Source organism: Anguilla anguilla, chromosome 18, assembly GCF_013347855.1.
Source record: "Anguilla anguilla isolate fAngAng1 chromosome 18, fAngAng1.pri, whole genome shotgun sequence".
Taxonomy (NCBI): domain Eukaryota; kingdom Metazoa; phylum Chordata; class Actinopteri; order Anguilliformes; family Anguillidae; genus Anguilla; species Anguilla anguilla.
In genome coordinates this window covers 14219434-14231595 of record NC_049218.1, presented here as the reverse complement: position 1 = coordinate 14231595, position 12162 = coordinate 14219434, and the positions used below count along the sequence as shown (strand labels likewise).

Here is a 12162-nt window from a genome sequence, read left to right as displayed (position 1 = left end):
AGAGGCTGTCCAGGTTTGTCCCCCTACCTAGCGTGACTGACCTCCCTACCCAGCATGACCCCTGCCCAGCATGCCTGGCCTCCCCGCCCAGGCTCTGCTGGGGCTGGAATCTTAATCACTGACCTGTCCTTTTTTATGCTTTACTTTTTGTCAACAACCGGCCCCTATACAGCTTACTCTAGGCTGACACACAGCTCCACCAGTCTGGCTGAGAGGTGAAGTCCCCGCAGATGCATTGTGGAACTGACCGCCGTCCCCCCCCCCCCTTCTGGGCGTGCTTATGACATCACAGGCGGAGACGCGTGGGTCGCCTGGCGCGAAGCTTTATTTTTGTGTGGCTGCCATGGGCAGGCTGCCCCTGACAGCTGCAGTTGGGTTTACAGAGGAGGAGGGGAAAACGAGGCGGAGAGAACGAGGGAAGGGATCCACGCGACAGTCTGAACGCCTGTCAGCTGTGTTTGGTGCACTCTGGCACTCTGGCGCCCCCTGGTCCCTGGATTAGTCATTACAGCGGTTCTTTTCACAGCAAGTCCAGCCTGGCCTTTGGCAGTAGTCCAAAGTGGTGCAACCCTTGTCCCCATTAACTGCAGCAAGAAAAAAATACATCACATCAGCCAATGACCTGCTACTAACCTCTATTACCATGACTGCTGTGCAGCCAGCAACACACCAAGCAGCTAATAACCCTACACCCTTTTCAAAACACTGTTGTCTCCTCTCCTGTCTTTGCAGAATAGCACATTAATAGCACCTATGAAATAATCTCACCTCTTTAGCCCAACATTTTTTGTCCTCTTGACCTTGCAGTGGAGCATGTTGACCTTGGACTATCACATAATGCCACATCCCAAGTCCCAAATATTTTAAACAATCTGCACCCTTCCCCATTTCAGTAATACAGAGCATTGACAGCTAATAAGCAGAAACACACTTGACAGCCCCCGAAACATAAAAATACAGTACCTTCGCCATGCCTCAGGAACATCAGCAACCCCTTCTAGCAGAGGTCACTTTCTGATTGGTTTATTTCAAAACTTAAGGATTTATTAATGTTCCCCAACATGATCAGAAGGTCTATTACTGATCTACAGTATATGATCTGGTCTGGGTAAGTTTAGCTCGTAGATCTCCAGTTTATCCACAGAATAGAAAAAATTCTACAATCATAAATCTGATCTACAAGCCTAATCGTCTATTTTTGCAGTTATACCTTTGAAGACTACACATTTTGGTCAGTAAAATGAGCTGTTGATGTTGCTGGAAGATGGGTTCAATCCTGACCCGGATTCAATTAACATCTGTTTTTAATTTGGAGTCATAGTTGAATGTTAGTTTCAATTCTTTGTCTTCCTAAGTTTCTGTGATTTCCTCTTTTTGTGTGAGTTCCTCATTTTGTGGAAGAAAATGCCCAAATGGTTGCCTTTTGTTGCAAATCAGTGAGAAACAAATGCTCAGTCACTTCATGCCATAGTGTACATTGTCGCTGTGCTCCTTGTCTTACCTTTTGTGTAGCAGACCTGGCGAACTTTGCTTTTGCACTGGAGCAACTGATTTCTCACAAATAGATGGTCTTCGCCATAGCACTCAATTTGGAATTGTGCTGTGTGAGAGAGAAATGCATGCAGGCAACAGATGAGGAAAAGCCGGTCTGTATGCTTCTGTCCTCCCCCCTGGAGTCCTCGATCTCAATCGTTTTTTTTTATTTGATGGAGTGACTTTTCTGATGAAGCTTTGGGGTTGGCTTCCATCTCGGTCACAAATTGTTCCCTGTACGGCCAGTATTACGAGGTGCTGTCTTAGTTCAAAAAGAGAGGCTGCTTGGCTTTCAGCTGCACAATCTAGAGCATGTCTGGCTCAAAGAAATACAGAGCATGATTGTTGAAGCAAACTTGGAGGAGACCGTTAAAAACAGAAGCAGTATTACTGCCTCTGGCAGAACCACTACACCATGACATTGAGAGATCCCACTGAGACTCAGAGTGCTGTAAAAATAGTTTAAAATTGCTGGCGAAGGACGGGGTGCAGAAAATCTTACCTGTGCACAGAGGCAGAAGCAGAAGAAGCACTAACCAGACTTTCATCGTGGCGAAGACCAGTGTCAAGAGAAGGCTAATGTGAGTAAGAGCTCTGGAAGATGTCTGTCTACTGTGGTCAGGCTGTGTGGGCCCTTTTTATACTTCCCTCTCAGTTACGTGCACGTCCCTGTGCATGTTTGCGCACGAGGACAGTCAACAACTTTATCTGGCTTACTGACATTCTTGCTTGTGCGCTAGAATTAAAGGGATATTCCTGGGGATGAGTTTTTTTAGAGGACAGGGAATGGAGCAAAAAAAATAATTCATCGGAATAGAAGGGGAGTTCTAGTAGAAAGCATCAGAAAAATAAGGTACAGTTAAGTGCACTGCTCTATTCATGAATATGGAACTGATCCCAGTGATGCAGCAATTACACAATTACATTGTAGCTCTGACCTCTTTGTATGTCCATCCAAGTGTTAACAATCCTTAATAATACTGATGTTGACTTTTCACCTGTGGCATTTCAGTAATATTTAGAGACAAGACAAAAGACTATTTAATTATCTTAAGAGTTTATTGCTGATAGAAATTTGCAAAACAAAACACTTCAATATGCTCTTTTGTTGTTTGTTATAAATCCCAGAAGATTTTAGTTACCTCCACCTAATTTTACCATCAGGAAAATTTTACTTTTTCAACTGTATGGAGTATTTTCTGATGTACAGGAAAACATGATGTCATGTCTGCTTATATATGTGCATACATAAAAACAATATAATGTCATGCTTTTCTTGCACCTACATTACATTGCGCAATTGCAGAAACATAATGTGTGTATATCTTAGTTGTCTTATTTTTATTTTTGACACCCACTTTGTGTACAGAAAAATCTAAAAGCTTATCTGCAAATCAAATCATAGAAATCTAAATCATTGTAATGCAAACTAATCGTTAAAATCGCTGAGTGCGGGATTACATCTTTACTATTGACACCTTGGCCGGGCAGATCTTCAGAGGTTCAGCATTTCGTCCCTTTTCACTTTGACTGGGCGAGAAACCGGGAAACAGCTTCTCTGTGAATTTCTCTTTGAAGGTGTAGATGTGTGACGTGTCGCTCTGGTCGAAGAAGGACACCTGTCCTTTCTCATAGTTGAGCACCACCCTAATCCTCTGGGGCTTCTTCTTCAGTTTGAGGGGGGAGTGGGACTGGGCGCATGCTCCATACAGCTCCCCGTCCCTCAGACCTAAGACCCAATAACCCTGAGTCGGGTTCGTGTCCACAACCCCTTTTCTGCCGACAGACTCCTTCACAACTCCAATATACCAGCTGGTGTTGTTCCCCACCTCTACCTCCCAGCAGTGCCTGCCACTGGTGAAGCCCTCGGCCCCGAGCACACACTGCCTGCGGCGCTCTGGGTTGTCCGGGATTCGCGACTGCTCTCCATGGTAACGCATGACCGTGAGGTCATCGGACAGAGACAGCCAGCAGGCCGCGGTGTTGGGGTCCAGAGTCACTGGAGCTGAGGAAGAATTTCAAGCAACAAGAAACGAACAGGCATTTGTCCGCGAGATGATCGTGATTATGCTGTTGACCTTATTTTTGCCACCTGGTGGTGAAACTAGGTATCTCCATAATAATGGGGGGAGCTTCTCACTGAGTGAGTGAATGAGGAACACAGCAAAAAAAACAAAAAAGGCACCAGATTTGACTGTATTATCAATATCATGCATAAAATAATGGCTAAATATTGTATCTTACACCCTAATAGTCAAAAACTAAATAACCTGTCTGAGAGATAATCACTAACTCGGGGAAAATCTGTGCACTTTACTCATGCAAAAAAAGTGGTTATATTAGCCCAGCGCTTGTGTATTTTAGCAGATAGTTTGCTAATAATGGGCAACTCACAACCTCAGTTTCCCTCCAACTTAATTCCCAGTACTTACTGTACTGCACTGTATCCAGCATCTTCTCCCAGATTTTAAACTTCAGGGAGCCCAGATGTGTGGCCACATCTATCAGTGCCCCTAAAACTGGCTCTGGGTCCTGCAGTGTGCAATTAGTCCTGCAGTAACAGGACACAGTCAGTGACACTAAGGTGTTGGCGGTCTTACAAAAAAATTAAAAGAGAAGAGTAGGGAGTCTACCTACCTTCCTTTGGTTTGCCCATAGGCCTGGAAAAACAGACGTACAATGGCGTGTAAATCAAATTAAAATTGAGATCAGGTGAAGCAGAAGGCACTTAATTATGGAAATTTGTCTGAGCTCTTACACAAAAGCAACTCATCGCATGAAATGCACAGAAAGTTAACATTAAGGGAATGTAGCATTCCAGAGAAATCCTTTTCACCTTGAGAAATGAAATGTCCTCTGCTTCAATCTGCTTCTCAATGTCCCGAATGGTGTTAGAGAGTGATGTCATCTTCTTGGTCAGGTGATCGATTTTCTCATTCATGATCACACTCTTCAGCTCTGTTTCGTTGAAGAGGGCAGCGATTCTCGTAGACTCCTCCACCCGTAGGAAGTGATGGAGTTCCTCAAACGTCTTCCTTATCTGAACCTCTGTTTGACGAGCCTGGCTCTGGAGTTATTGAACAGTATATAAAAGGTGTGCAGTTATATTTGTTAACAGTGACACAACTTGCATAAACAGTTGTTTTGTGACAGTATTACTGTGTGACTGTGTGATCGTTTGGCATGGCAGTTGACTTTGTTCCACCTGTATGTGCTCGGATGTTTTCAAGCACTGCCGTTTCATTTTCTGAAAAGAATCCAGCTTCTGATTCAGTGGCTTGAGACAGATTTGAACTTCCTCCTGAAACAGGCAGAGCATTCCGGCATCAGCACGATGGTCGGCCAACTGACAATCACCGGCCTGTTAACCAAGTCCTGTTAACTTCCTACCCCAAAATTCCTAACCCCTAATAATTTCATGCAAATCATGCAGAAATGATTCCTAACCGGCTGTATCAGGCTGGTTTCATTGTGTTCCTCCCTCTAGTGATGGACTTGCAGTCAATGCACTGTAGATTAATAAAGAACTGAATCCTGACTCTGGCTGTCCAAACTGTCCTGCTTATCAGCTTTCTTTTTTCGGGTCTGAGTTAATATAGACAGGAATCCAGATGGAGAGGTTCACTGTACAATCAGCCTGGAGGAACTAGTTTTTCCTTGCGGAATTTGATGGAATTTACTTCGGAATCTGAGTGATGTCCCTTTTGGATTTATGCCAGCAACAGACATTCTTAACACATTTAAAAAGAAACATGTGACATGACAAACTTTTAGTCTAAAATGCAGAAGATAAAGGAACAACAACAAAAAAAAATCATATGGGCATTCTATGTATTTCTCAAATGACCTGCCACTGAGAATACATACTTCTGCAGGTGCACACTGCATAAGATACAAAACTACTGCAAAATATAAAAATAAAAAATAGCAAATGTGCAACTAGAGCGGAAATGAAACTGGAACAGATAGAGAAACTAGCGAAGGGGCACCTTCAGATCAGATGCGGCTTCGTCGATGGGGCAGAGGTTGTGGCCTCGGTGTTGCTTGGAGACCTGGCACACCACGCAGATAAGCTCCTGGTCGTTTGTGCAAAAGAACTGCAGCTTCTCGCCGTGCTGACTGCAGAGGGGTATAACGCCGCCGCCGCCCTCCCCTCCGCTCGCCGCTGTGTCGTCGCCCCGCCCCGCTGCCATCTCACCGCGACCCTTCCCGCTAGCCACGGGGTGCGCGGGAGGGCCCCCCCCCGATCTCACCGTCGGCCTCACTCTGCACCTTCTGGTAAAACTCCACGATGTTCCTCAGGGACAGGTTGGCAGGGGGCTTGTCCGTGGAGGACCTCCTCCGGCAGGACGGACAGTCTTTGACGGACTTGTCCTTCCAGTAGGTGTCCAGGCACTTCCTGCAGAAGCTGTGGCTGCACCTGAGGACGACGGGGTCCTGGAAGACATCACAGCACACGGGGCACGTCAGGTCGTCCTCCAGGGAGCTGAGTCTGACGGCCATCGCGGGCGGCTTCTGATCCAGCTCTTAATTGTGAGACTCTCTCTCTCTCTCTCTCTCTCTCTCTCTCTCTGAGCATGCCGTTCAACCTGTTCTACAACATGTGCTTCCCGTATGATTTTCACTTCCTTATTCCCTGAATATCAACCCAGTGTGTGAATATTTACTCTTTCCCTTGAATAGCGACAAAAATTGTAGATTTTTGCTGGTGTTTTCAGTCTTACTGATTTGTTACCTGAATGCAGATCAACTATGCACAGAGATAATTTGTGTATAATGATTTATTCATCATAATTAATTCATCAAATATATAATTCAAGTCACATTCAGTACAGATAAAAAATGCATTTCTCTACTACATTTGACCGCACTGTCCTCCGCCCCTTTTGCCAGGCCGACCGCCCACAGCCCGTCTTCCGGGCTGACGGAGACCTCCCCCTTTTGGGCGACGGATGCCCGGGCGACGCCCAGGGTCCAGTCGGTCTTGCCCCCCACCTCCACGTCCCCGCAGTGTTGTCCTGAGGTGAAGGCCCGGGGAGCCCAGCAGGCCCCCCGCGCTGCCGAAGCGCTCGCCGTTGTCGGGCAGGGGAAGGGACGCCTGGCCGTCAGTGAGTGACAAGCTGGCCCTGGAAGCGCCTGTGACGCACGGGCTACTCCGCCTCCCCCTCAAAGCACAAAGTGGAGTTTGCAACTCTCTTAGCATGTGATCAAAGTAAATGTGATCAAAGTTTACCCTGCAGTCTTTATCTTTATACCATAACTCCAAAGTTGCAGTTTGCAGACGGTCACAAAAAACAGCAATGAAGTCGTTAAAAAGATGATAAAAGTGATTTCCCTTCATCATGCCATTTCATCGTATGATTAAAACTTGAATTTGAACTAGTTCTCGGAAACTAACATATCAAAGAAAAAGAAATCATTTTTCATTGTTTGTTACAATGAAGTATTTTCATAGTGGTTAAGTTTATAAAATATGAACAGAATGGAAACAAAAGACACAACTTGATGCTTATTATGTATACTACATTATAACAAGATCGTCGTCGAAACCCCTTGCTTGAAACGTTTGCTTGTTCATCCCATTGTCATGCTATCAGATTTATTTAAAGATCTTTCCCCGTGATGTGGCACGACTCATCCCTCTGTGACCCCAGGCTCCTGTGACTTGTTACCGCCACTGCGACCTGCGATGGCGCTGCGGCCTGTGAGAAAACTCACACCAGGGCCGGGAAACCGAGCTGCACTTTCACTCCACATGCAGGCCCGGTCATGCAGGTGCGGCATCACCCTCCTTCCAGAACACCGAGAAACACGACGCTGATTCCACCAGCCCCTCCGCCCCCCCCCCCCAATCCATTCTCACCTAAACAGGTCAGGAAATCAAATAATAGCCTGCTCTGGCTCTGAAAATAGCTTTTATACACGCACATCCAGGCTAGTTTGCTTACAGTAGATCAAGTTCTGACTGGTTTTCCATTGTTTATGAGTCATTCTAACCAGTGTCCGCTTGAGTCAGTTCTGGCCTAGTTATTAGTGAGCTGTGGTTGGCGGTTCAGAAGCTTCTTGAATACGCTAATTTGGTTTCCTTCCTCATAGGAATTGACAGAAATTATGGATTGCCCTGATTTTATCAATCTCATTTCATTGACCTTATATAAAACTTACTGATGGGCTACCTTACTATTACCTTTCAATAGGTGGTGCCAGAGTACTGCTAAATAAGCCCCATGACACACTTGTTGTAACGTCTCTTCAGTCAGTCACATTAAAGTGTGACATCAATCAAATAATTTCATATTATTTTATGAAGTTGCCAATATTTCAGAAGAGGTTATCTCATATTAGTTTTAATCTGCCATTTCAATCGGATGAAAGTGTCTTGAGTCTGGTTTGAGGTGTGTCTGACTGCTGTAAGAAATGAAGTTGCGTCAAGTCATCTTTGGTCTCTGAGTGGTTACAGTGCTGTTCTGTGCTGCCTCCCTCTCTTTCTCAATCTCTGTCTATTTCCATCTCTATCCCTTCCTGTCTCTCTCCCCCCTTTCTCATTCTCTCTCTGCTGTTCCCCTCCCAACCCCTCTCTGTCTCTGAATTTTTCAATTTCAAGGGGTTTCATTGCCATGACATTACACTGTGCTGCTGAAGCAAGGGTTACTAATAACAACAGAAAACAAAACAATTGCACAACTAAAATAATTTGTGAGAGAAGAGGAATATTTATACATCCCTCTATCGGTCTCTGGCATATTCTTTACACGTCCCTACCTCTCTCTCTCTCTCTCTCTCTCTCAATCTCACTGTTCCCCTCGATTCCCTTCTGAAACATAAATGGAAGGCAGCCAATACCCTTGGTGCGAAACCTAATCTCCTCAGTGTCAGGATGTTGCCTAATGGGGTCTCATGTCACATGACTAGTGATGGCACCCATGCCCTGAGACAACCTGAGGGCGGAGGTGGGGCGGGGTGAAGAGGATACAGACTGGGATGAGTGGAGGGACAGATAAGACCCCTGGACGTCAGTTTGGTCACCGAGACCTTTCTCAGGGCTGCAGATAATGAAGTTGAAAGGTAAGTAACATCAGTGCCTTTTTCAGCAGCGGGTGATGGATTGATTTTCAATTACAGCTCCTGAAACATTGATGAGTGTTTAGAATCGCTGGAGCTCGACAGCTTGGAATTGAAAAACTGCCCGGAGGGGCCAGGTGGCAGCGCTGCACCTGCCATCCGTCTGTGCTTCGCCCGAAACGCCTCCACCTTATCGCGGTCACGTGACAGGATGCTGCGACGTTGAGCGTGACAGTGGTGTCCCAGAAAAGTCTTTTCACTTTTGACTCGGTCGATTGGCAGTTTAGGGGTTATTAGAGGGCATTCTCCTGTCCCTTGTGGTGTCTCAGTATGTAAGAGCTACACTGGAGCTCCTTTGGATCTTGCACGGTGCCTCAGAGCAGAGGGGCGTGGCTCTCTGGATCCTGACTGGCCAATCAGAGCACAGGGGTGTGGCTCTCTGGATCTTGACATATAGGCGCATCTCTACACTCTGTAGCATGGACTGCAAATACAGTAGCTTAGTTCCCGCCTACATATACTGTACACAGCTCTAGGCTCTATAACACAGACTATACACATCTCAAGCCTCTATAACACAGACTGCACAGCTCTAGACTCTATAACACAAGCTGTACACCGCTCTATAGCACAGACTGTACACATCTCAAGCCTCTATAACACAGACTGCACAGCTCTAGACTCTATAACACAAGCTCTGCACAGCTCTAGACTCTATAACACAAGCTGTACGCAGCTCTATGACACAGGCTGTACACAGCTCAAGCCTCTATATCACAGTCTGCACAGCTCTAGACTCTATAACACAAGCTCTGCACAGCTCTAGACTCTATAACACAAGCTGTACGCAGCTCTATGACACAGGCTGTACACAGCTCAAGCCTCTATATCACAGTCTGTATACAGCTGCAGACTCCATAACACAGACTGTACACAGTCTCAGCATGCCCCCCCCCCCCCCTCCTCATTTCTCAGAGGTGTGTACAGTACTGAATGGGGCTTGTAGAGAGATGATTTGTGGGCCTGCGTTAGGCTGCGTTAGGCAGCGTGAGCCACCCGACGTCAAAGCGCGCTGGCAGCCCCCAGGTGCGTGTTTCTGCCGCCTGGGCACGCACCGCTCATTAATCAACCCTCACAGGGGTCAGGCGCACGCTGCAGCCCAAATGATCCGGCTGAAATTTATGGAGTCATTACAGAGAGAGAGAGATAGGGAGAGAGGATGATGGAGGGAGAGAGGATGATGGAGTGTAGCGTTAGCCCGTCCGCCGGACGAGAGAGGCACGTGTCTCACGTGCCGGGTCGCAGCGTAACTGCCTGCTGGTGCATGAATGAATGGGCTCTGTAGTGAAGCCATGGTGGTGTCTGAGAGGGGGCAGCTCCTCATTCAGTTTCCTGCTTCTCAGCCCGTACGCTGCTCCCTTTGATTGATGGCGCTACAGTCGTCTGTAATTAATATGTGCGGGTGTGCGTGCACGTGTGTGAGTGGGGGGAACTTAATTTATTTTATTTTATTTTTTTTAAGTAAAAAGATGTTAGCGCTTGGGTGCCAGGGGCATCGGGGGCATTGTCAATACTTGTCACCAGGTTTCCGGCTCTGTTTGTTTGGAGATGTGACTTAGGGGACAGAGTGTGGTGCTAAGTCCCAGAACAGAACATTGCTGCCACTTGACCCAAAGAGAAAAGTAAAAGTGCTGAGGTGTACATCCTTTCTGTTTAATACCTGCAGACACCCAGCTCAGGTCAGCACAGACAGAACTGGGTCCTGAATTGCTGATGACTGAGCAGCAGAGTGTTTTCTTTATAGCTAGGAGCCAGAATGGCAGCTTAAAACATGTCTCATCATAGAGTCTCCCCTGTGAGTGCTTCTCTTAAGAGACTGTCAGCACAGCTACAGTTGTGAGACTTTGAGTACAGCTGGGAGACTGTACACACAGTCAAGTAGGCTAAGGGTGGACTAAGGACAGGGTGGGTGGGTGCGGGGGGGGGGGGGGGGGGGGGGGGGGGGGGGGGGGGGGGGGGGGGGGGGGGGGGGGGGGGGGGGGGCGGGGGGGGGAGTTGTATTGTTTACTAGCTCTGTTGTGATGGGAAAGATCTGCCACAGGGTGAGAGATTCATGGCTTTTTGTATTTGCCATAGGAATTGATTGTGCTCTGACTTAAGCCCTTCATGTTAAAAACATGGTGTGTAAATCAAAATAATTCAGTGTAGCAGTTGTATCGCTGAATTGTGTTTCAAGCACCATTGATTGGCTTGGACTGGATGTCTAACTGTATTAGTTTCTAGTCTGTCAGTTCCACAAAATGTGTGACAATTATCAATAAATTATGTATTATATTTGCTTGTTAGAATGATGTACTGCTGATGTAGGTTTTCTGTTCTCCTTATTGATGTGGCAAATAAAAAATACAGATGATAGCAGCAGTCAAACAATAGTATGGTTGATACTAGCAATTAAAACAGACTGGGTGGTAACAGGCCTGGTTTTGTAAATGAAGGCTGCCCGTTTTGTGAAGCATTACCACGTCCTGTCTGTGGGAGGGGTAACTGGTCGCCCACACACCCCTTATTCAGTGCAGAGCATCGCTCTATCCTGTGCTTTTCTTTTCTCTAATTTTCTTTTCAATCCTCTCCTCTCATGAACTCTCTCTCTCTCTCTCTCTCTCGGTCTTCTCTCTCCGCTGTCTTCCCGTTCCCATCTCATTTCCTTTTTTCTCTCCTCTCTGTCCGCTTTTTGCCTGTTTCATTTTTTCCTCTCTCGTCTTTATTCAGCTCTGCTCCCCTCCAGTCTCCTCTCTTCTGTCTCCTCTCTCATCCCTCCCTCCCTCCTTCCTTCTCCTCTACACGTTCACCTCTTGGCTTCACCGGCCTGTAGCCTGTCCGTGCCGCGCTGGCAGCGTGCCGCCGTGAAGCCCGAGCGGTTACGGGAATGCGCCTGAGGACGCGGTGCGAGAGTTTGGCCAGGACTGCGCAGCCCACAGACCGATCTGTACTCATGCAGAAGTCTGATCTACTGCAGGAAAGCCACTGGCCTTTAATAAAACTCCAGTCCGGCGTTTAGCCTGCAGCAGGCTGTGCTGTGGGGAGGCCACGGTCCTAAGCCCACCTCCACAGCGATGCCACAGGGCCGCATGTGATCTGGAGTATCAGTGAGCCATGATGCAGACTGTAGTTAGGGATATCGGTCATTATGCATATCTGCCAACCCATACGGTGTTCCCATATGAAAGATAGATCAATAGTGGTTTAGCAATGGAACAATAGAATACAGGGAATTTAGTTATATATGGTTTAGAACAATTGTGATACATTTGCCTCAAAAGTGAACAGTGCTTACAGTATAAATACACTATTTAGTGCAAATAAATTGATTGATTGCTCTGCTAGCTAGCTAAACCGCTATTGATCTGTTAGCTTAGTTAATGTTAGTTCACAAGCTAGCTGGCAAGCAACTATCTGCCCAATTATTTTACCTGTAGCTGGTTAGCGCGTTAGCTAAAGTTTGTACATGAGAAGTCCGCATGCCATTTTGATGCTTTATTTGGGTTTGAAGTTTAAAAAAAAGACACC

General features: G+C 46.6%; 2 protein-coding genes across 2 annotated transcripts; both read right to left on the bottom strand.

The window, feature by feature from the left end:
* Nucleotides 1-307: 307 nt before the first annotated feature.
* Nucleotides 308-2193, bottom strand: wu:fj16a03 (uncharacterized protein LOC335475 homolog). Its single transcript, XM_035401082.1, has 3 exons — nucleotides 2036-2193; nucleotides 1502-1600; nucleotides 308-584 (listed from the first exon to the last, which is right to left on the bottom strand). The coding sequence occupies exons 1-3, from the start codon at nucleotides 2079-2081 to the stop codon at nucleotides 499-501; spliced, it is 231 nt and encodes a 76-aa protein (XP_035256973.1). The 5' UTR covers nucleotides 2082-2193; the 3' UTR covers nucleotides 308-498.
* A 380-nt stretch (nucleotides 2194-2573) lies between these two features.
* On the bottom strand, nucleotides 2574-6066 carry LOC118218338 (tripartite motif-containing protein 35-like). Its single transcript, XM_035400932.1, has 7 exons — nucleotides 5747-6066; nucleotides 5523-5709; nucleotides 4739-4834; nucleotides 4370-4600; nucleotides 4171-4193; nucleotides 3966-4084; nucleotides 2574-3538 (listed from the first exon to the last, which is right to left on the bottom strand). The coding sequence occupies exons 1-7, from the start codon at nucleotides 6034-6036 to the stop codon at nucleotides 2991-2993; spliced, it is 1494 nt and encodes a 497-aa protein (XP_035256823.1). The 5' UTR covers nucleotides 6037-6066; the 3' UTR covers nucleotides 2574-2990.
* Between the last annotated feature and the right edge of the window lie 6096 nt (nucleotides 6067-12162).